The sequence below is a fragment of the Pieris napi genome, chromosome 10, assembly GCF_905475465.1.
Source record: "Pieris napi chromosome 10, ilPieNapi1.2, whole genome shotgun sequence".
NCBI classification, from domain to species: domain Eukaryota; kingdom Metazoa; phylum Arthropoda; class Insecta; order Lepidoptera; family Pieridae; genus Pieris; species Pieris napi.
The window spans coordinates 2,568,515-2,594,917 of NC_062243.1; the positions used below are offsets into that span (position 1 = coordinate 2,568,515).

A 26,403-nucleotide genomic window follows, 5' to 3' on the forward strand; every position below is an offset into this window, starting at 1 on the left:
TAAGCTCCAAACCAATGGCTTCAAATTTATTTTTGATTAAAAGAAGGTCCGAAAACACAGTATCCACATCACCTCCTAGGGTTCCGTCGTCCAAATACCAAACATTGAAATTAGAATTTAAATTTTTGATTATCGGATTTATAGCCAAACTAAAAATTGCAGGCCCAAGGGGATCACCCTGTTGACAACCTACTTCCGAGGAAAGTTCATTAGAACGATATAACAATTTAGTTGGATCAGCGTAACTGAGAAGAAGATAATTGTATATTTCCGGTATATGTTGTTTTATTTCAGTCAGCAGGGTATCCCTATTCACCGAATTAAATGCATTTTTCACATCAATTTTGAGCAACACGTCTGGCTGTCCGTGACTTAGGAAAGAGCGTAGGGCATGGACGGCTGCCTCACACCCTCCTTTCACACCGAAGCCTAACTGTACAGGTTCAAATTCTGAATTTAATTTTGGTAAAATATGTCGAACAGCAATTTTGGAAGCCAGACGTCGTAGTGTTGATCCAACAGCAATTGGTCTCACCCCTCCGTCCTTTTTAGTGAGGGCAATGAGGTTCGCGCCGAAAAGAATGGGAACAATTTCTGTATTTACATCCCCGGAATACATAAAATTTATTAATTTTGTGATCGAGTTAATAAGTTGCTCGCCTGCATCACCCACAGAATGCGATGTTAAATCTTTTAAATGTTGGGGTGAGATACCATCCAATCCTGCAGCCGAACCTGGTTTAAAAGATAAAATTGCATCAGTTACATCTTTGTTTCGAATTTTAAGGCATGCTTGTTCTGCTGTTGGTGGGTCGAGAAAATATGGGTTTACTGGAGCTGGGGGATGTTTTGTCCGTAATGCCTCAAGGGTGTCAGGGGTATCTGGTGATAGCACGTCATTGGAGAACAAAAGGCGAGCGGCACCTTTAAGATCTCCGTCACAAATTTTGTTCTCGATGAGTTTTTTGCGATTAAAAGGGGCATCATGTTTAATTAGAGGTGCGGGAGAAGGTGAGGAACTTACAGCACAGTTATTCTTTATCTTTTGTGTCAGGGATAAATTCGGTTCATCAGTTTTTATTATGTGTAGTGTACTGTATGAAAATAAAAACAGGTTCTGCCAGTCTTGAGTACAATTGCTTATATAACATTTCTGGATTAATTTTGACAAATGTGTAGCAACAGTTATTCGAGCTCCTCGAGGGATTCTTTTAACAATGGGTACATTATTTTTCAAATGGCTAAGTAATGTATGGAAAGAAGTTGGAGCGTTGGCTACAGAAACAGAAGTAGGCGCACTCGGAATAATGGGAAGGATTTCTAAAAGTGAACTGGTTTGGCTAATATAGTTCCTGTGTGTTTTAGTAATGTGTATTTTGAGGCCTTTCAAAGATTTGAAAGACTTGTTGCAAAATGTACATATATGGGACGCGTTCGACGTGCCATCACAAGATAGGGTCACGGCCTGCATTCACAACAGTTAAGTACTTACATAAAAAAAAACAATAACTTAAAACAAATTTAAAAACACAAAAAAAAAAATACTTAAAACAAATTTAAAAATACAAAAAAGTAACTTAAAAAGGACACTGATAACAAAAAATAGGTCAAAGTCAAAAATAAAAATTAAGGCTGCTGGTTTTGGTAACACAACGCATTCGTGGTTTCGTCACAGGATGGACTTGCAATTGGACGTTGCCTTAGCAACCGCGTAGGCAAAAAAAGGAGCACAAACACAAGCAAAAGCGGGAGCACAGAGAAAACAGGAGAGTTCAGGTTTAGGAGGAAACAATGCTCGTCTGGCCACTATTCATTGGTCCATTTCACAAACTTTGCACAACACAAATTTTTTCTCATCTCATGTTTTTTTGTAATTTAATTTTTTATTGAATTTGTTTACTTCCATGTAATATTTGTTTACTTCCATGCAATTTCGCAACATATTCCATTTATAATCATTAATATATATTTCTAAATTCTTATAAATACAATTTTTAATGCAACGAAGTGTAAATAAATAAATTAATAATTTTACTTTGAATCGTAATCAATTGCTTTTAAATTAATTGTAAATTTACATTAACTACCAGTTCGCAAGTGAAGGGCGTAGAGCGGGCAAGAAGAACTTTTAATCGCTAAGTTTTGAGTAATACAAATTGTTTGAACTGGAGCAAATCAATCCCAAGGATTATCATTTAAATATTCGTCAAATTTATAAAAAGCTTTATTGATTAATTTACGTTTAACGAGGGCTTTGAATTTATTTAGTGATAATTCTCTAATTTCGCTTTGGAGTTTGTTGTAATAACGAATACAATTTTCACATAAGGAATACAATTTCCGTATATTATATATATATTTTTTTAAGTTAAAACATTATTGAAAACAATTTTTCATTAAAATTTGAAAAATGCTTTATTTTTGACTATTTAAACTTAATATTTATATTAATAACAAACTTTTAATATCGTATCAAAATAGTAATAACAGAGCAACGTAAATATATTTTTTCAGTTAAAATTAAATTGATTATTAATGTTCAATAACAAACTTTTAATATCGTATCAAACTAGTAATAACAGAGCAACGTACCTAAATATATTTTTTCAGTTAAAATTAAATTTGAATGTAATGTGTAATGAAGTTGTTATAGTACGAGAAATTCTCGTACAATAACAATTTCCAGTCCAGCCTAGATGAAAACTAAATTGTGTTCTTGTGAGATTTATTTCTCTTAAATTCCAATAAAAAACACCATTAAATTGGGATGAACACATAAAACGGTTTTTTATTGGAACACAGAACAGGGCTGAGTATTATTGTTCAGTTTATATTTAATATAGAATTTTTATCTTCAAATGGGACTTTTATTTTATTAAGAAAATAAATAAACAATTAATTAATAATAATAAAGTTATACAAAGGTTAGTCTTATCGCTAATAAAGCATAATATAAATAATCTTAATATATATAAATTACGCGTCACGTTGTTTGTCCGCTATGGACTCCTAAACTAATAAACCGATTTCAATCAAATTTGCACACCGCTTGCAGTTTGATCTAACATAAAAGATAGGATAGCTTACATATATATAATTCTACTGCGTACAGTAGAATACACGTATGTGTATGTAACTGAACTCCTCTTAAACGGCTAGACCGAAATGAATGAGTTTTTTGCATGCGTTTGGGTGGAGCCCTGGATGCTTTACTTTCATACTTTGTTTAATATCCTACTTGCTTGAAATATCATGCAGGACAACGTCTGTCGAGTCCGCTAGTAAGAATATAAATATCATTAACGCTATAAAAACTCAAAAAGGCGACGACGCACTACTAGCCCTATGGCAATATGTTTTACTTTGTTATCTAAAAAAAGACTAATTAATTTTTACCTTTCTCATGACGTCACCAGCTGATAGGCCAGGGTAAGGAGTTGAACCCAGGGTCACGATCTCCCACAGCAAAACCCCAAAGCTCCAAATATCCGATTTCACACTAAATATGTCATCATACAATGACTCTGGGGCCATCCATCTGAAAACAAGTTAATATCTTTTAAATTTTTAACCCTTTTTTTCATTTATGTTTTTTGTTTTAGTATTTGTGTACGAGCCAAGAATGTTGCTCACTCAGGCTTTTTTAGTTTTATAAACGTGACGATTTTCTAAATCGGAGTTACGCCCCGAGAGTATAGCCAGACGTAGGCACTCTCTTCAACTGTTACATTGCATTCATTCGTAACATAGCAATTACCATATCATTATTTCACTTATATTCTATGCACTTAAATGCTCTATTATTTAAAGCACCCCGATTACCCAGGAACCGTACAGTCATAATTTGAACATAAAGTCTTGATTGTGTTATATATATCAGGTTTTTTTGTATTATTATACGGACTTGGGTCTGTCAGAAATTAGATCCCCATATAATTGCATCCAGTCTTTAGACATTAAAGTATAATCCGAAATATAATAAGAAAATATTTCACGATCGCCAATATCGATAAAAACATGATCGCGTAAGCTACGCAAATATACGATGCAGAAAGATATCGAGTCATTATTAAACAAGCGATTGGAAATAAATTGATCCGACTTGTGCTCTCGTGAACACAAAATAACAACTTAAGAGAAGTCAACAAGTCGAAGTCGATTAATGTAAACATGTTAGAAAAACACATGAATATGCGAGAAGCATACACGAAGGTGAGACTGTTCAGTTGTTCACTGTATCGTAAAATAAGAAATGGTAGTGAGTAATAAAATATACACGATTTTTTGCTTCAAAACCTTCGTGCGATAAACTTTACATCGCTTAGGATTATTCGTACAGTTATAGTTATATAGCTCGGGGGATGAAAATTGTTTTACAAAATAATTTGATTTCCAGGAACGACATAATGACGACGTCGTGAATAAATTATTACTAGGAAAAATTCAGATTTTCCCTTTATATACCTGATTGGTAAACGGCCATCGCTTTTTCTTTCATATACATGCGTCCCTGCGACGTCTCGTGCAAATCCAAAGTCAGCAACTTTACATGTACGCTCATCTGTTATCAGCACGTTGCGAGCGGCTAAATCTCTGTGTATTATCTGTAATTTTAACAAAATATTAAAACTGATAAATGTGAGTCTCTTTTTAAAATATTTCCACAGATAACCAGCGTAGATTAATTATACCCATATGTCATAATAAAAAAGGGTTGTAATTGATTTAGAACAAAAAATGGATCGAATTTAACTCTTTTCTCCCTTTTTGAATTGTTGTTATAATTTTATGCAAGTTATTATGTTAATATATCACAATAGAGATTAAAGTACTTAACTAAACTGTATAAATAAAAATTAATCGTAAAACATGTTTCTAAGCACAAAATCTAAGACGTCTGAACAAATTGGAGTAATTTTAATTTAAATTTATCGCTTGAACTCTGAGTAAGGTTTTTATCGAGAAATAAATTGGATATATATAAAGAACCAAAATTTAGTATTTAGGTTGTTATTATTATTAAAGGTTCCATATGGTATGTAGATACTAAAAAGGTAGGCTAAGTAATAAAATAATATTAAGCCCCAACAAAGTTCGCGGGCTAATGTAATATAATAATTATGTAACTAATCATTGCATGAAATGATTCAAGCTGGAAATCTACATAAAAATCAGTTTTAAAAATTATTAAATTACCCTTTTTATATTTACATATTATCCAAGGCTATGAAATATAGCTTGATACATTTTACTACATGTTGTAAGTTTATTTATTTATTTATTAACGTTGTCGTTGTCGTTAACGAAGTCGTTGCATACAGAAATATAATTCAATTGACATAACTAAATGAAAAGAGGGGCAACTGGCGGACTTATCACTTTCGAGCGATCTCTTCCATGCAAGAAGAGAAAAAATTATGTGAGAAGAAAAAAATAAATTAGATAAGGTAATCAAGAAGTGCAAAAATACATACAGTATTTTTGGAAAAAAATAAAACAACAACTAAACTAAAAAGGACACATGAAAAAGAAAAAGTGCACACGATTAATTAATCGTTCGAATTCTTCGTTGATCATACCAATAAAACTCTATAAATACATATTTATTATATAATCTTTATAGGATTTTTATTTATTAGATTTACTTACTCCCTTAGAACTAAGAAAGTCCATTCCGCGCGCCACTTGGAAGGCGAAATGTGTTAGATCACGTGATGTGAGGAAACGGCTCCCTCCATGAGTATTTCCATAGTGACGTTCAGCTCTCGAGTCCCTTAAGAACTGCTGTAGCTTACCCAAGCTCACGAATTCCATTATCACTAGCGTAGGTTCCTGAAGGAGTACAAGAAAGTGTTACTCGAAATTTACAATAAATAATAAAATTCAATACTTAATATCGGTTTGATTTGTAGTTTTAATGATTTTAATAGGTCTACAAAAACACTATTACAATAAGGCAGCTACTATATATTTGCACAGTTTGACTGTTATAAAATGTTTTAAATATTATATGATTAAAAATGTATTTCTTTATTTCCCACATAATCTTAACAGTTATTACTAATACGATAGAACTACACAATAAATAAAATACACCGACAATTCTATAATTAAAAATACATTTAAAGTATATATATATATCTATTAACTAATAATACAACCAGCAGCTCTTGTAAACTCAACCAGTGCACAAACAAATAGGTCTACCTCGACAGTAATCTCATTTATTACATGTATCGCTCGTGAGAGGCGCCTTGCTTACCAAGTTAGAGTGTGCATGTGGTACATTTAAAAGTTCAAAAGTCACTCAATATAAACTTATGAACGTCAAAAAATAAATATACATTAAATGCTTCTAATTTTACATTTACTGCCAGTTCTCAAATCAAGGGCGTAGAACGGAAGAGAAGAACTGGCAATAAACTCTCCGCAACTCTTTTTCATCGCCATGTTTTTTGTTTTACACAACGTTTGTAAGGAGTCGTCACTTCCAACCCAGATTCTAGCTTCAAACCCGTAAACCCAGTTTCTCCATTATGTCCACATTATGCACCCAACCCGTAAGTATCCTAAATAATCATACTGATGAAGCAAGCTCTCTTCTAAGGCGTAGCTAGTAACCCACCATACTCTCAACAACCAGGGTTGTGTACATAGGCAGAGGTACATACAAAGGGTACATTCCATACAGTCTATTGTAGATTTAACGGGTGAATTAATTTAGTATTCGCTCTAACATGAGACTGTATTTAGCTTCATATGGGGCGCTACAGTCTGGAATGAAATGGCGTCAAATATCTCCAGAACTTTATTTAATGAAAACTGTATATACAAGCGTAAACATGAGATGTTGGTACTTGTTTTAGTTAGATCTAGACAGATTATAGGGGTTCAGGGATATTCATAGACTGGAAGTTAGCTAGAAGCTTTAGGGCTGTGAAATCTACCTTTTAATAAAACTTAATTTACAAAGGTAACAGTTATTTCTACATATATGCTATGTTATTTTGCTTAATATTAATACATTTTGTCTATATGGAAGTAATACTTCGGTGGTTTATCAAAGTGTAGAGAATTTAATTTACAATTATAAAGTGATTTCCGCGTTCGGTAAGGTTATTATGAGGAAATTCTCTATCAATATATTGAATATTCCTTAATTTTAAGACAAGTCACAGACAGTAATTATAATGAAAAGTATTTTGTAATTAAAATATTATCTTTATATAAAAAACAGTGGTACACAACCTTCCAGGTCTAGGGCAGAATTCTTTATGTTTCGTGATAATTAGTTTTTTTAACAGACAAGTATGTCATCAGCCTTCGGTGCCTGACACACGTCGTCGACTTTTTGGTGTCTAAAGTATTCCTCGCTATGTTTTGCTTTACCGTACAAGCGAGTATTAAAAGCGCACACAGAAACACCCATGTTAGACATCGAACCTGGACTCTCAGGGATGAGTGTCGCACGCTGAACCCACTGGACTATTTAAAAAGAAAACAATGAATGCAACAGATGTAGAAATATTTGGCAATAAAGATCTGTACGCTGGATTTGTTCGACGCGAGATTATTTTAATATCATTATTATAGAATATTGCCTTTTGATAACGCTACACATCAAAACAAAACTTATTTGATTTGTATACACATGCGAATTAATTATTTATATAAGTTTTGAGGCACTTATTTAAATAAGTATATAAATGATCGTTTCATATTATTAAAAAAAATACGTTAGCAAAATAATTAAATCGTAACTAACTAGTACCTTTGCTAAAACTAAATTCAATAGCGCAATTCAATTTAAATGGTTGCAGAGACTAACAAAGTCTAACACTTGTAATTGATGTATAGAAACAACGACTATATTTTGTTGTGATAGTATGTAGTTGTATGTTATGATGAGTTCTCCTAATATCGCAATTTGTTTCCGTGATCACTTTGTTAAATATACAAAAAATATTATTGTTTTGCGTAATGCGTAACTCGTAAGCCATGAGAATTAGGATGATACTATTGCACTGTATCAGTAGTTATTTTGAGTAGAGTATCAAAAAATATATTAATATATAATATAGTTACCTATATAACATTAAATACTATTAATAAAAGCAATAAATATTCTTTAAAAAAAACCACGCGTAAGGATTTTTAATTAAAAATGTTATTACGGAAGTTTTACAGATATCACAGCATAATGATATCTGTTTATTTATTAAGACTACATTACTGCATGCATGATGGCTCTCATGTATAACTGAAATATAACGGCACTGCAGCTTGCTTTGTGTAAAGTTTCTTATTAAAAACATTACTGACATATTTCAGAAGCAACGAACATTTTCTTAAACCTTTATTCAAGCTTTGACAAAGCTGAAGTTTATTCGAGTAAAACAATTTGTCCAAGTTAATTAAAAAGCTCCAACCTTTTCTGTGCAACATCCAATGAGTCTCACGACGTTTGGATGCGTCCCCAATGACTTCATCACAGCTAACTCCTGTAACAAGTCCGTTTTTTCTTTCTCCGAAGCGTTGCCCTTCAATGTTTTTACAGCTACTGTTTGTTCGCCTTTCTTTCCTGGAAATTAAATTAGTTGATAGTTTATTTAAGCATACAATTTGTAATATTTGAATATTATAATTGTAATATACTGTGAAACCAGTTAAAAGTTAAAACTTTAACAAAATAACTTCGTCGTAGCATGTGGAATAATTTAAAGGTTTGTGTTCAAATCCTAAACAATTATTGCTCGGCATCTATCTATATATAGATATAGATAGGACACAAAACAGATCACTGCGAGGTAAGGTTTTTAGAATATTGAAAAATAATCTAATTGCCTTAGAATCAGAAAGAACTAACCAAATAATATATTTGCTTCAAATACTGCAAGATGCACATTGCACACAAGCCGTAGAGTGGAGAGTTCATTTTATAAATGGAACTTCCGGTCAGTAGAGAAACACACGAAGCGACTAAGCCAATGTTACCAATCCTTTAAGCTATATATAAATTGTTTGTTTTAATTCTACAAGAGAAGTCTACGAACAGTATCAATATTTCTTGTTCACTTTTCTATTCCATAAAGAGCATTGATGACAAAGAAAATTCAATTGCTGTTACGATAAAATGATATACATTTCATAACTATTCTAGTTCTAGTTCAAGAATTCTGCAAATTAATTTCTTGACGTTCTCTTAAATACGTCGACATCAAATGGAAAATTAAATTGTTTTGAATTGACGTGAAATTTAATTTATATCAAATTACACTTTTCACAAACATTTAAATATTTATTTTTTATAAATTACCAGCTGACCCGGCAAACGTCGTTTTGTCATGTATATCTTTTATAATAAAAAATAGGGGTTGATCGTAGAGGGGTGAAAATAAAATTATTAGATAAAAAAAATTTTTTTTATCTAATAATTAAAAAAAAAAAATAATTTACGGGTGGACTACCCTAAACATTTAGGGGGATGAAAAATAGATGTTGTCCGATTCTCAGACATACCCAATACGCACACAAAATTTCATGAGAATCGGTCAAGCCGTTTCGGAGGAGTTTAACTACAAACACCGCGACACGAGAATTTTATATATTAGATTTGGTTAATTTCACCCATTTGGGGTAATTGTTATGTTTCACCTTACTGAGAGACTTTATACTTCACACATATGCACATGCTCATACTATTTTATCGTAAGGGTGGGAAGGAATGCGATATACTATTCGATACAATAAACAAACGCGCAAGACTGAGGTAACTGTACCCTCTAATGAAATCCGGGACGTCTCATTTGTGGTGTGAACTGATGCTAGTAGAATTTCCAACTTTTCAGCGCTCAAAGAAAATACTTTATATCTAATAAACAGTCTGACCTTTATCGACTGACAGTCTCTTTCCGCGCTCTGGCAATATCTATTAAAAATAAATCGATGGAGCTACAACCTTTTAAGGTCTGGGCCTCAGATTTCTGTATCTATTTCATGATCATGTGATCAGCCTCCTGTGCCTGACACACGCCGTCGACTTTTTCTGGTCTAAGGCAAGCCGGTTTCCTAACGATGTTTTCCTTCACCGTTCGAGCGAATGTTACAGGCGCACATAGAAAGAAAGTCCATTGGTGCACAGCCGTGGATCAAACCTACGACCTCAGGGATGAGAGTCGCACGCTGAAGACAACACTGCCCAATATATATTATTATAGTATATAGAGTCCCGTACATCCCTAGTATATAGAGGGAGTTTACAGGATCTTTCTTACCATCAATATCAACAGCCTGTGCTCGCCATACTTGACCGAAAGCCCCTTCGCCGACAATATTAAAGATCTTGAGATGGTGACGAGGAAACTCCCATTCATCTGTAGGATCTTCTTTGCTTATTGTAGTCTCTTCTGAAATCTGAAATGAATATTTTTGTTTTAATAGACACTAAAATAATATATACAGGCTTAGGTGGTTATGGCTTAAAAGCAATATTTTTTATAAATGTCCGCTGTAAATAACACAGCGGAGAGCAAAAAATATATAATTTATTCTGATTTTAAAGAAATATACTAAGTAAAATACGTTTCCCTGTTTCATACAGAAGTAGTAAAATATTTGTATTAATTGTATACATTTAATATATTTGAATAACGCTTCTTTAATGGATATTAACGCAAATTTATTACATTATTATATAACATGACGTTTTGAGGGCTTTTCAGCTTTCGAGTCTGCCAACTAGCGAAAGGCTGCTACATAAAGTTGGCAGATAACTATTTAATATTATGATTAGTCTATCAAAATTATACATGTATAAATATTATATACTAAATCAAATGCTATAAACTTGGATGTAAGAGAACATTTTATCCGCTTTTATTACCCCGTTATATATTTATAGTATTAAAGAAAACCTGTGTAAAAAGGCTTATAAATATATAAAGTTAACGATTATCTAGTTGATAAAAGGGCTAGTGCTACTTCTAATTAATTTGCGATATTTGTTTTAAAATAAGGGTTGTTTGTTTGATGATTTGCTATTTTAAAAGAGTACTGAGAGTTTTTTACGCCGGCTTTTTGTCTCGGCCTACACCCTTCTTTGCCGATGAGTAGGGATGTCTATTCAAATTTAATGACGTGGAATAAGTGATACCTGTATCTAATGTTCCATAATAAACATATGTTATTTATTTTATAGTTTTATAATTATATAAGGAAGGAAGTGTCAACCTATAGCAAGATATACGCGATTCGTTTTATGATTTAGACGTCAATTCATTTAACATAATTAACCTTGCCATTTACATCTAACGCTTATCGTAAATTTTGTGTCTACGCCATGACAATTTTGACTATGATTTTCTTCAAGAAATAATGAAATTACGCAGTTCTAACGTAGACTAACGAGTTGAAATTATCATGCAACTGAAACTGCATAAAAGCAGATTTTAATTTATTGTTTTCGTCTCAGATTCTTATTAATTTCCAGCGCATATAAACACTTTTTCCCGACTATCTCAACATTACGTTTTAAGTTTTTTCTGCGCTATCTTGTGATGTTAAATAAATAAAATCATTTTCTGAATTACGTTATGTATCTGTAGACTATGTTATACCGAATTAAGAATTTAAAATTTCTGGTCCACAAAAAATGATTTTATAAGGATCTTCATATATGTTCACATTGTAGAACTTATTTATCAATAAATTTACATTTCAAGATTAGTTTAGCTAGTGTATTATGAGTATTACTTGAAACAGAGGAAATAATTTCTTGAAAATCTTGCTATACAAATAACTTATATTTTAAGATCGATTATCAGATAAGGTGTCGATCAACTGTGCATTTGCATTCAGGTAAGTATGTCTAGCAGCAAGGCTCGACTCTGAATCATACTCCAAAACTTGTAAGAACGTGATTGTTTTTATAACTTCTAAATTACTTAATGCTATTTAATCGCACGCTTAATAATTGTTATCGTACCAGGCTTTTCTTTTTTAAATCTTAAATATATTGTTTGCCAGGCCGCCTCCAGTATATTTTATTATGAAAATTACGAAATATAATAATTATACTATACAAAAAACTAACTATGTCTGATGATACTTATCTATTGCTAGCTTTTTTATAAAAGTATTAAGACCTTAAAGCATGTTTTAACTTGGTAAATTATTTAGATTTTAAATAAATTTATATTTGCTATATAAAACGAATGAAATACAGCATTAACAAAATTAAATATAATTATACTAAAAATTTTCATACGCAATATGTTTAAATGTTTCTCGTTTTATGAGCTTTTGAGCGAATATTTATGTAGTTAAAATTAACTATTGATTAAAACTTTTGATCAACACGAAATAATGCCGGTGTGTGGCTTCGTCGAGACGAGACCATTAATTATATTTTAATTTAATTAGAAAATAAAAGCAAGTCACATATAAGTTACATACAAGTTCAAATTTAACCACAGTCACTTTCAATAACCAATAATTATTCAATACACAAAAGTTTCTTTCTCCTAAACATTTTGTATTTTGGCTTAGATAAATTAAGGTTCCAACTATCCGTCACTAGCTACGAGTCTTTTTAATTGCTTTGTATTTCCTCTATTCTATATATGTAACCAATAAACACGAGCACAAATGAAAAATTGTATAAACTCCCTCGAGCCTTTTTTGTGGTACACAAAATATTTAGTATTTTAAATTTTAGACAATGAACGAAAAAAAAATATTTTAACTATTTTTATAAAGGACATTAATTAATTAATATTATATCAGAACGACTTTTTAATTATTAATAATTTCAATAATATTCATATAGTCAATCGGTTACAACTTACAGCCATTCGACCCGAATGTTAAGTTTTCGTATGACGTAACTCCAAGTTTACGACATCAGCGTTAAGGATATTGCAAGAGCTTTTTGGGTATATATACTTAGGTTTCTCACTCGATAACGCCGCTTAGATTCTTTATTAAGGCGTGCCAATGTTGGCTATTAATTAACTAATCTTTGAAAACTACATTGGATTCAGTTAGTGGGGCCTAACCTGCAAATGACCGCTGTCCCAAGATTTGTACTGATTGGAATAAGCACGTGGGCGATCCCACAAGTTGCCAGACGAATCTTGCAGAACAATCCCACTTGAGTCTTTGCTCTGTGGACAACGGATTTACAATGAATGAAGATAAAGCTCAAAAAATGTTTGGGATTTTAGCTACGATCTTTGTGGTATGGAAGTATTATCACTATATATAATTTTTCTAAGCGTTTCATGGAGTTGTTAGTTGCATGTTAGTATTATTTATAGAACAACACATACCATATCATCCTTCGTACTTTTCTTTCCTTTTACATGCCTCTTTTTCCAAACAAATATTATGACACCAGCTACGATCGCTATTAAAGCACCAATCGCAACTAACGGTATAACAGTTAAGGGTACTTCATTACTCGGTCGTGTTTCCTCATTTGTATTATTTTTTGTTTCTTTAATGCCAACTTTATTTTTTTCTTCTCGCGGAACATCTGCCGGTGGTTTAGGTGGACTTAAAGTTGTAATGACTGTTGTTTCAGGTACTTTTTCTGTTCCTTCTGTTGCTTTGGTGGTTCTTTGAGGTGGTAAAGGAAAATTTGGTTGTAGCGTCATAGCAGTATTATAATTTGAAATGGCGAAGGCTGGTGGACTTGGTACTTTTGGTCGGGCTCCAGACGCATCTGTGACGGTTGCAAATACTTCTGTTCTTTGCGGGAGTGACACGCCATCATCAGCCGTTACCCAGAGAGAGTATGATTTACTTTCCTGAAACATTTTTAATCAATTGTCAAACATGTTCTCCTTTTATGTGCATATATGAAACAGCTTTGACCAGAAGGGTTTGTTGAAACCCATATCTCCGACACTTGTCAAAAATATATATGAAAAGCTATATTTTTTAATATATCACGCTAGATTATTGACCCCCCCCCCCATGTAACGCGCCGTAACGTTTTTCTGCACCCAATAGTAAAATGTTTCGTGACCATCCAGTGACTCTATATACCTAAAAGTTACCATTATGTGTTGTAAAGTGCTGGAAAGTCGAAAATAATATTAACAATAACGCGTAATTCAATCCCCACCCCGCATCGTAACGTTTTACAAAAGGACCCCCCCCCCATCCCAAAATTCTTAACACAGAAGAAATAAAGGAGGTTAATAATAATAATATATGAGGTCACGTAACAGGTATGAATAAAAACATCTTATTGCAATTTGAAAAAAGGAATAAGCTTTTAACCAAATAATAATAAATAATTACCTTATCTGCAAGCGTATCATTAACAAAAACAACGCCTGTGTGAGGGTCGATCGCAAAAGGTGTTGGAGGTCCACCAGTCTCCAAGCCGAAGGTCACGTTCTGCTTCCCAGTCCGTTCCCTCGTGACCCGGGTCACTATTGACCCGATTGGGTCAGAGGACATCACATACCAATTGCGGGCGACTTGCGTGATCGCAGGTAAATTGAATCCCGGGGGGAGTTGCAGATCTGACGAGGCTGGAATAAAAAGGTAAAAATAATTGTTAATAAACATTTTAAAGTCCTGTGAGTCATATTGTATTGTTCACTTATAAATTTTTAATATAAGCAGATAAGCTTTTTGTTTTTCCACTCGGAATAATATTTTGCCGGGAATGGATTCTAGAATCGTCCTATACACTACGTTGCTACGGCCTTAAAGTATGTCTTTAATTTAAAAGTATTTACAATAAAATAGGCAAGTGAAGAAAAGTCCCATAACTAGATAATGACATATGTATGCATAGTTTTTATTGATTTCCTTGGAATGCCATCCAACCTACACTTTTCATATATGTCCAGGCTTAGTGTATTATAAAACCAAGATGATCTAGCCTCCCTTTTTATAAAAAAATATCAAAATCATTGCACACATATGTCTCTTTTCATGACAGTGTAAATACAACTTGATAGGAAGAGACGAAAGAGTACTTTAATTAAGATTGCTTAGACTGATAAAGTTTTTATGAATAAGGAGGTCAAGTCTAATCAACCAATTATGACTCGAAACTATAATTTTCGTTGCTAATTTTAAAAGTTCGTTTAATCAAAAAGATTTATGAGGCAACAAGAAAAATTTGTTTCAAATGCGATACCAGAATTACAACTAAATTTAGAACTTTAATTAAGCTGATTTATTTATTACGGTGTAATAAAACACAACACTTTACAAGAATGGACACTGGACAGTACAAATATGTATTGTAAGACATTTTATAATACATATTAATTCTTAAAGCCGTTAATATATATATAATATACGTATATATGTACCTTTTTATAGTAATATATACATTTTATATCTAAGCTATCCGTTTAAATATATACCCTAGACTTTAATATCTACAGCTCACTCTAATCCAGCTCACCATACAATTTCGAATATAATTATTATAATATTGTAAATATATTTTTATTCAAACAAATGTTAATGATGCCCTATTGTGTACACAGTATCTAATTAAACATGTCATTTTCTCGCGTAATATTAACAGTTTACTAAGAATCCGATAGAAGTAATTAGTCACCGCTATCTTAGTTGTAACTTGGCGAAAGACCGGAAGTTGTGAGCACTAAGCAAACCTTCTTGAATTACTTACAAACTTATCTCATCTACCCCAAACGCTGTATCGTCTTTAGGTAATTTTCCTTATTTATATTTTCAGTAACACACAGCCTTTTAATTCAGATTTTCATTTAACTTTACATTTAAATCTCCTTTTAGGTATCTGCGTGCTATTTTTTGGCAAAGGCCTCCTCCAAATCCCGACATTCACTTCACTGTACCACTCTCTGCCATGTATAACCTGCTGTTTCTTTAATTTGGTCTATCTACCTTCTAAGTTGTCTTCCTTTTTTGGTTGTTTGGTTTAATACAAATAATCTTAAGTTAAACGAAAAGAAGACAAAATGTGTTAAATTTGTAACTACAAATGTAAAAAGTAGTCATTCTCAAATAATAATTAAAGACGAGGAAATAGACTTTGTTGATAATGCGGTGTTCTTGGGAATTACTTTAGATAGTAAACTCCAGTGGGGCCGACACATAGAAGGTCTTTCGAATAGGCTAAGTTCCGCAGCGTTCGCAGTTAAAAAGATACGCGATCTTACGGATGAGAACACAGCAAAGCTTGTTTATTTCAGCTATTTTCATAGTATAATGTCATATGGTGTTATTTTGTGGGGTAATGCAGCTGACATTAAATCGATATTTGTAGTGCAAAAGCGGGCTATAAGAGCGATCTGTGGGTTGTCCCCACGGGAGTCGGTCCGAAGCAAATTTAAGGAATTACATATTTTGACTCTGGCAAGTCAATACATTTATGAGAATATTTTGTATGTGCGGAAAAATATAGATATCTTTAAAAAGAATAGTAGCTTCCATAATTATAGTACTCGTAATAAAGACAAAATTAGCGCACCAACCAGAAGGCTGCATAAAACGAGTAATTCTTTCCAAGGCAATTGTATACGTTTTTTCAACAAAATCCCTAGTGAGATACAAGCGTTGTCAATAAATAAATTTAAATCGTACATTAAAGTAAAACTGCTTACTAAGGCTTATTATAATATAAATGAATATTAAAACGATCCTAGTGCTTGGATATGAGTTGCTCCAGTATATATTATAGGTAACACGACTGAATCTCTCGGCTGCATTTCCAGACTCTGGGGCGATCGTCAACATCCACGACTGTTTTAATGTAAAGTGGGAACAAACCGTGATCCATATGGTATCCAATTATTTCAGTATTATTATTATTTTCTTATGTAGCCAAGTCCACATTTCAAGGATCGTCATGCTCGCTTAAATGTCATTGCTTGTGGCGGCGTCCATGCGTCGGGCTGTCTCTCTCCCTAAAATATGGCGAGGGGGCCGATGGCTGGCCATGCGTCATACTCGTGAACGGGTGCTGCTTGTGGTGACTGGTCGTACTTGAATTCGTGTATGCGGTGATGTTAATTATTTCGACTATGTGTTTGCGTGTTGTTCCCACGAGAATGTAAGTGCGTGCTCCTATTTCACCATGCCTCCTGCTGATAGGGGACAAGTCTTTGTTTTTATTTATGTTCTTATTATTAATTACTTAAAATGTCATGTGGAACATGGTGTAATGGTTGCAGCTCCTTACAACCGTTGTGTAAAAAAAAAAAAAAAACATGGCGATTAAAAAGAGTGGCGGAGAGTTTATTGCCAGTTCTTCTCTTCCGTTCTACGCCCTTGATTTGAGAACTGGCAGTAAATGTAAAATTAGAAGCATTAATATTTATATCTTTAATGACGAATCACAAGTGTACATTGTGTTACCTACGTGAATAAATGATTTTTGAATTTTGAATTTTGAATTTTTTCCTCTATTTCGTTTGTTTGTACCTTGGGCACCAGTTTTTGCTCAACTTTTCTGTTGGCATGTGCACCGCCCATTTCAACTTTAGTTTATGTTTTTTATTATAACATCTGTTAGTTTAGTTGCTTTTCTTAAAGCTGTATTCTTTATTTTGTCTGTTATTATTCTTTTTTTATAATTTATTTAATTTATTTTTGATTTTTGTAATACATATACTAACTACTGAACTGTTCTTATAGTTAGTTATGTTGACGAATAATGTAATAAAATGTGTATATATACGATATTTTTTTATTTAAATGTGAAGTAACCACACGTGTAAACTAAAGTCATATATATAATGCATTTTATCTTTCGTTTCAATTACAAAATCCTTAAAATACTTTTTTATTATTATTATATATTTTACAGAATATGATAAAATCTAAATGCATTAGAAAACCGCTGTGGTTTTTTTAAATGTAACCATAGCATTCAATGATATGTTGGTCCTAAATATGGTACGTGAATGGAAACATTTTTTCCGAAACTAATCGAATAATAACAAGAGAAACATGTGGTTCTCAAATCAGTATAAACTTTGTAAGCACTCTAAAGCCCAAAGTTTTAGACCGTTTCAAACAACCACTGTGTTCAGAAATAGTTTGCGAAATTGTGGAACAAATTCTAGATCCTTTGTCGGGCCGCAGTATTTTAAATCTCATCAGACGAGCTTTCACAAGGCTAAATCTAGATCACATATGTACTCTAGATGTCAACCTTATCGTATAAATAGAACTGCGTTGGCATAGAGCATCGCTTTTATGTCGCGAAACAAAAAAAAAAACAAAAACTTAAGTAAAACAGTCTTGCGACCCAGTCACTGTGAAATTATAAAATAAATGTACATAGTGCACTATTTTAAACAAATCTTTTGGCCTATATATAGTTTGTATTTATTATTTTTTAACAGACTGCGACCCCCTCTTAAAACTCGACTCTCCGCTTAAGAAACGATGGCCTAGAGGCCGATATGCATATTTCGATATGCAGCATGAGAAGGAAAACAATGTGAAGTGCGCCATGGCGCAGTGCAAGCATGGCAAGTCATGACTTAGGCTCGAAAATCGGCGTGTGTCACGGAAAGCATACGTACTTGGCTATTAAGAAAAACAAAATATCACGAAACAGAAATCTGAGACGAAGATTGTAAACTGATTATTATCTTGGTATGCTTTGTATAGTAATAGTTTTTGGTTTTCGAGTAGTACTTTTAATAATACATTGATGGATATAAATTAGAATTTATAAGATAAATTAATTTAAAAAATCGCTATTCTATCATTATACAAGTTTTATAAACAACTATTGTTTTATACATATCGTATTTCAATCATAATTCCAAATTAAGATATTTAAATTAATAATCCTTTAAATCGACAATTAAATAATTTTATATAATTGAAAAGCTTTGATAATTAGACTAGCTATTAGCTCCACGACTTCGGACGGTTTACTTAGATACTATATAAATTAATCAACACAAAATAATTTAAATGTTCTTGGTATAATGATATTAATGCGAAATCATATAATGTCCCAGCTACACGCCAGTTAACTAAAACAAGAGAACATCACGCCATTGAGTCTTTTGTCTGTAATCCATGAATTGATTCGGCCATTAGGCCCATAGTCGTAATTAATTATAAGATACCCATCTATTTAATTAATTAAAAGGCTTATCAACGCATAACTTAACAAAAAATAAAATCTTGAGTATTGGCGCCTGGTACATAGTACCGGTGACCCCGGAGCTATCCTCGCTCAATGAATAAGTATCGCAATACAGCGAAGAAATGCTGCCAGCTTTAAAGGTACACTGCCACAGGGACCAAACTTTTAATTTTTTTTTATTTTCTTTCGTATAATTTTTAATTATGTTTATTATTACTATATTAAGTATGAATCACAATTAATGCTAGATTCTAAAATACAATAAAAAAAGAATATAAAATTCAAAAATCACTAATAAACAGTAAAGTATATGGTTAACAGATGTTTACGTAGAAGAGTTTTAAAAGACGACGAAAGACTTTTCTAAAAAGAATGAGCTGTGATATGGAATTTCTAAAATTCAACAGAGGAAGTCATAAGGACCTAAGAATTTGAATGAATTTTTAAGGTAAGAGGGACTTCAGAGCAGAGCGAAAGAGATCGTTGGTCAAAACATTTAGAAAGGGGGAATTACGTAAATACAAAATAAGCATAAAAACTTTACCGAAATTTCTCTCGTTCTACTATTAGAATTATTTTGATAGAATTCCAGCAATTTGGCAGTAAAAACAAAGTATCTTTTGACGAATTATCTTTGAAAGACAATATCGTATAATAATATGGCATGTTTATTTTCTTGATACCTAATAAGGGCTAATAATGTTACAATGTTCTATGAAGACAATAAAAAGTCACTGAACTTGCAACACATTGAATAATACATTCGGTTTGCTGAATAAAATTAATTGCAAAATTTTAATTAACATTTCGTAGAAAGAACATTTTTTCATTATAAATGTTATTTAATTTAAAGTGTCCGAATCCCCCTTTTGTATTATACATAAGGCAAAGGGCTCACCTGATGATAAGTGGTGCCGACGGACATAGCACTCAAAGTGTCAAAAGGCTCGCAAGTGCGTTGCCGGACTTTAAAGAAGTGCGTTGCCGGACTTTAAAGGAAGCTCGCTCAAATACAGACAGAACAGACATTATTTATAAGACTCGATTTTTGTAACTTTTATAAGAGCGGGTGATAACCCTTATACGTACTTGACACTTCTTCTGTCTTCCTTCACGGGAAAGAGTTAACAGTGCAACTTTACGTGTTAGAACGGACATGAGGTGTTAGAAACGCATTCTTAACCACTAACATAGTTTACCCGAAAATTAATTGAATTAAAAATTCACCAACCCACGTCAAATAAAAAATGCCATTGTTCATACATGTGATTTTTACATAGATAATAATTATATTTTTCCTAAATTTGTAACAGATAAATCTCTCTATCTCTTAATACCCGCAGGACCTACGTCTGAATTAAATTTTTGAAAAAAATTAACAATTTACTCACAATATGTGTGTTTTTAAATAGTACGGTCACGACATGACAGATGATCTTTAAATTTGTTTTGTAGAAATCCACTAGCCTAGTGACATTTTGCTAAGAAACTTTACAAAAGGATTATTAAAAGTAAATAAAGTTCGCCCTAAAAATATCAAGAATAAAGTAAAAAAGATAGTCCAAAAATAGCAATACAAGTAAGTAAGGAGTTCATTTAAAAACCTTTTTGTATTGGCCTCAATCATTGGGGATTAGATTTTCTTTGTACGGCAAAATATCTAGTTATTCTAGACTTCAGCGCTACGAAATACCAGGTTAGTATGAGATGAAAACAATTTGCAAAACTGTAACAAGTTTAACAAGATGCATGCTTAACTCGTTAATACAGCGTGGTGTGGTGAAAGTCACTTTCACTTGTTACAACATTACTTATCACTTACATATTCCTATCATGTGCTGTAACATTTTTAAGTATTAGAAATTGTTATGATCCACCAGGCACAAAAGCTTCGCTAATTATGACAACGAAGGATTTTTTTCTTTTTTTTTTAGTAAAATAATTATATAGCCTTGAAGCTTTCTAACCCGGGTAAACTTGTCACATCAAGACTAATTTTTTGTAAGTCCACAAATAAAACGTAGAAACAAAATAGATAAGAAAACGGTTACTGAAAATGTTTCTCAAAACAGAGAAATAACTAAATACGTCTATTTACGTAATATTTATGAATTAGATTAATAATAAAATAATAGTAAAACTTAACAATTCTCTAGAGAATCCGTACTTCAAACGAAAATAATAACTAAGGACTAATGTTACGTCATGGTCTCACAAAGAGCTGATATGACACTCCGGCGCCCACCATTAAACATTCTGTTTAACTTGCCATTCGCTTTTTACAGATGACGTGTACCAAAAGCCTGCGGAACATCGATAAATTCCTTAACCCGATCACCTTGAACATCCGACACAAGCTGTTTGCGTTTAATTCAAACACGCAACATTAAAATAAATTGCTATATAAAAACTGTTACAGTAAACTAGACCGACTTTGGATGATAAAATATCAAATAAAAATATTTATTTAACTATTTCTGAACAATTATTCTTATTTTTAATTTTATTTTATTTACTACTAGCAGACCGGCCAAGCGTTGCTGTGGCTATGGTAGGGGAGCCCACGATGCTAAATGGGGATTTACTCGAGCGTCGTAGAGACCTATTGGGATGCAAAGCTTAGATAAAACGAAAAAAAAAATGTTATATGATAAATTCCTTTTCATCGGTGGGGGAAGCGGCTATAGATAGTTAAATATGCAAAAAAAAACTGTTGCATGGACATCCTCGAGCGCGTCAGATATTGATAGCATCTATGCCCTACGTATTTTTAATAATGTACGTATGTTAATCTGATCGTTTGCATGATGCGGGGTTTGCATGATGCGGCGATGGTTGTATTTAAGGGTTGAAAATGAAAAAAAAAAAATTTATCGAGCGCGTCAGATTTTCTAAGGGAGTGTTAAGTGCACCAAAAAAAAAGCTCTCATTCACTAATCTGATGATTTCGATGGGACGCAAACCCACGGCCATTTTCATAATATGCAAAAAAAAATCGCAATTTTGAAATACTCAAGCGCGTCAGATTAAGATATATATGGTTCATCTTTATGTTCTAAACGTACTGTCTCATAATCTGACGATTATCTAGAGGGATTCGCCTGATCTGACAAAAAAAATTTAGAAAAACGATTCACCGAAAGGGCCATTCCTGCAACTTCCCGCTACTTCCATTCCTGGGCGCTTAAAATTGATATTTTGAGCTCGCTGAACAAAGAAATAACATGTCTATACATTTGAGCTCTCCCAGCTCGAAAGTCTGATATAATTTTCATAGAACACTATTTTTGGAATTTTCAAACCGCAATAACTTTTGAATGGATCAAGCAATTTTCACGCGGTTGGCGGCATTCGACGCAGTTTTATCATCATCATAAGTAATTTTGCAATTTTAATTGATAGAACCACAAATTTCAGAGTAATCCCGAAAAAACACTTTTTCGGGTTTCTTTCGTTCCCGATATCTCTCGAACTAATCAATCGCTTTTGACGAGCTTGGTGGCGATCGACGTGGTTTTTCAAGCTCAAAGGCGGATTAGTTTTTGAAGTTGATCAATAAAGAAACCACTTTAAAAAAAAATATTTCTTATTTTTTTAAGATTTTTCAAAATTTCTCAAAATCTATCGGTCCGAATCGGTTCAAATTCACAGGAAATGTAATTTTGAGGGAAATATTTAGAACGCCGTTTAGTAGATTCCGATCGGTTAAAGGAAATGTATGCATCACGCAGCTGCACTCATTTAACTTTATCGACGATTTTTTGTTATTTCGGCTTGCGGAAATCGTCAGATTATATATTTTTCATTATTCTTGAATTATTTCCTTCAAAATAAAAAAAAAATTAGCTACGCTCGAAAATGTCGAGACGACGTTTTTTTTTTACAACTTTGTTGCCCTCCCCTTTTTTTCCGTCACTCTCAAATTGTCCGATTAGTGGAATATACACTTTTTAGGACGTAATTAACTCACCCTACCTTAATCTGACGCGCTCGGGAATTTCTGATGGTCAATTTTTTTTTACTAATCTGATCCTGTCTCCTTCACGGGCGGCCTTATATATGGGCCTCATATTTTGTGGAGGTACTTAACCGGGTACAAGGTATCCCCCTATATATTAATCTGCCGCGCTTTAGTAAATCCCGAAATCCCCTCTTGGGCTCCCCTACCACTAAGGTACAACCACAACCTTGTTCTTTAAAAGAAAAAAATCTTTAATTCTTTCTTTTATTAGTGTTATTTTGTGTGTTTCTGTGTGTGTGTTGTGTTAGTAATAAATGTTATGTCTATGTAAATACAACAAAGTATCAACACAAATCGTTATAGGCGCTTAAGTAGAATATTAACTAGGTATAGGTAACACACACATAACCAACAAGGGAATTGCTGAGGCGTAATTAACATATATTAGTCTCCGACATTCCTCTGTGATGTAACAATGAAACTTCAGCGTTTAACAATTTCAGATTTGACCGCTCGGCTGAGCCCCTGCAATCTACACGAGATAGATATTCATTAGTTATTATTTCTACTACGACCAGGAATTTAAAGGCTTTATTGTATAATTATATGAGACGAAATATTTATTGATAAAATCCTAAGACGATTTCAATAAGAACCAACATTCCTTATCACACCTATACAATAGGAAAGAGATGGCAAGCAACAGGTGCATGTGAGTATGACCTTGTAGAGTAAGCTGGGTCAGGCTTCAGAAATGACTTAGAGATACTCTTCAAGAGGAAAATGGAAAATTAAACTCTATGACAAGCACAATAAGATTTATATTTGAAAATGAAAAATATATTCTGTGGGAGCTGGTTTGTTGTTAGGGTTCGTTTGTACCAGGGCAATAGAAATGCGTAGGAAGTTCATAACGGACTTTTCGGAGGACGGAGTATAAATCACATTTTGTATACGTTTTAACAAAATATTCAATACAATTCGACAAAAATATGACTGTCATCATAACTAATTCACGCAACAGTTAAATTGAAAAGGGTCTGATAAGAAACTGAGTAAACACTCTGAACTTCAATACGTCACAAAATTAATTTCCGCCTGACTTTGTACAGTTATGTATGACAAGTGAAAAGTTTGTATGATTTAAATGTTAATATACAATCGGAACTGTAGGTTTTGCGGTTTCTTCAATATGGTTCAACGATTCCACCTCGCAACATTTGAATTAAATGTGATAAAAATAATTTTTATTCGGTTTTTACTAGTAACAACTTGTATGTAGTAAAAATACAATTGATTCTCATTGACATTTTTTACATGCAACGTTGCCGTTGGGTTACGTTTGTGAGAACATAAAGGCAATATCATAATATGTATGTTAGGCAAAAGAGGCCGCGCGGCGCGAGGGCCATCCCCTGTCCTGCCCCAAATATCTTTGGACCTCTTTGTTGGTCTATCACCGTGACCGAAATTGTATGTAATTCATCCATTTGCAGCTCATCCGCCGTGTTAATTCTAAGTTTTATGAATAAAGATGTTGTCATTGGTAAAAACCCAATATGAATTAATTAGTGATAATAACTTAAGTACCTAGGGGGGGAACACCTATAACATATGGGTACAAATTAATGTGAATGAATACTTGCTAACAGTCTTCTTAGAGATACATTACGGCCATTATAAGATAACCGTCAAAGTTGCCACAAAAAGGAGTAAAAAACTTTTCGGAAACAACAGTAACTGTATTACTAACTACATAAGTTTTTTATTCTAGAACGAGTTAGATTTTATTCAACAAAAACTTGTACATCATAAAATAATACATACAACATGAAGTCATCCTAAAATAATCATTAAAAATTATTAAAACTAAAATTTTACGTCGATTAGGCGTATAATTAAAATGATGGAATTTATGTTTGCACAACCAATCTCGACTCGATTAAAAAGCTGAAATTTATTCGACTCCTAAATACCACTTAAATCTTTGTAATTCATTTAAGAGATATTAACCAAAGTTTCAGTAAGAATAGTTAACTAGCTCTTGATGATACTTTCGTGAAATTATTCTGATGCTGAATTATTAATACTACTTCTGGATAATAATACTCTTGCTAATTAATAATAAAAAAAGAAAGGTAAGGAAAAAAAGGTATTGGATTTTGACATAATATTATGTTGGAAATCATATGACATTAACCAAAATTCGTCTCCTTTAGTCAATTTGTGTTAATACTTTGATAGAAAGAGACAGATAATGTTATTAAAAACGGTGGATTTTTAATGAATAATTGTGTTTAATATAATTAAAATTTTAAAAAAAGTATAAAAACCAATGTAGAAACAAGTATCGCTGGATTGTGATTGGTCAAAAAGATCGTGCCTCGTGTTTGTAATTGGCTAGGTTGTTGTCGTAACCGAATAGTTTTTGTGTATTCTAAACCAAGTTTTATTTCTAATGTAGTATTACTTTCATATTTTTTTAATAGTAAATTAAAATAATTGCGTATTAATATTGTATTTTTAAGGTACGTAGTAAAATTAGTTTTAAGTTGTACTAACAAACCAGAATGGACCTTTGTTAACTTAAGTACATAATTAAATGGTTATTATAAGCTAATACAAATCAGTCCAGAATTTAATCTTTGGCGTTTTTAAGTCGATAAGAAATTAAATTTCGTTTGCGGCATGTGAGCTCTGCTTTAAATTATTGTATTATTATAATATCCCCGCCGTTGCAATAAAATTTATTTTCAAATGAGCTAAGCTTGACAACTAAATGAAATTTTAAGTTACGGCAGATTACTGTTATGTGCAGTTCATTCTATTAGGTATGATAATTTGGTAATGTATAATCTAAACGTTGATAAAATATATACAATATATAAAAAACGACGTTCGTCTTGACCGCTGCCAAATATGTCAAACCTCATAAAGAAAAATAGTTTGACAGCTCTTGAAATTAGATTTATTTGACGTTCTAGAATACGCGGCGTAAACACAACAATTTCTTTGAAAAACAAAAAAAAAGTGGCACTTCAGCCTTTTAGGGCTTGGCCTGAGATTTCAGTTCTGTTTCAAATGATTCTCTTTTATGGCAAGTAGAGGATCAGTCGCCGGACGCCGTCGACTAAGTTGGTCTAAAGTTTCCGGTTTCACGAGTATTAGATGCGCACATAGACATAGAAAGTACATTGGTACACAGCCAGGGATCGAACCTACTACTACTTAGAGATAAGAGACGAACCCTAAAACCACTAGGCCGACATTACTCTCTCACTTAATTATACAACATTCATTTAATACTTTTTGTTGA

At 32.7% G+C, this 26,403-nt stretch overlaps 1 protein-coding gene across 3 annotated transcripts in view; it reads right to left on the reverse strand.

Moving 5' to 3' along the window:
- Positions 1 to 26,403, reverse strand: part of LOC125052952 (tyrosine kinase receptor Cad96Ca) — a 59,024-nt gene that overhangs the window by 5,055 nt on the left and 27,566 nt on the right. For 2 of the 3 annotated variants that reach the window (XM_047654059.1, XM_047654058.1), the window contains exons 3-10: positions 14,308 to 14,543; positions 13,329 to 13,808; positions 13,056 to 13,163; positions 10,275 to 10,413; positions 8,430 to 8,581; positions 5,650 to 5,832; positions 4,465 to 4,604; positions 3,397 to 3,538 (exon numbers count right to left, since the gene is read on the reverse strand). In XM_047654059.1, coding sequence (XP_047510015.1) covers positions 3,397 to 3,538; positions 4,465 to 4,604; positions 5,650 to 5,832; positions 8,430 to 8,581; positions 10,275 to 10,413; positions 13,056 to 13,163; positions 13,329 to 13,808; positions 14,308 to 14,543 — 1,580 coding nt within the window. The remainder of the gene's footprint in view (positions 1 to 3,396; positions 3,539 to 4,464; positions 4,605 to 5,649; positions 5,833 to 8,429; positions 8,582 to 10,274; positions 10,414 to 13,055; positions 13,164 to 13,328; positions 13,809 to 14,307; positions 14,544 to 26,403) is intronic. The other variant, XM_047654060.1, reaches the window with a different exon arrangement.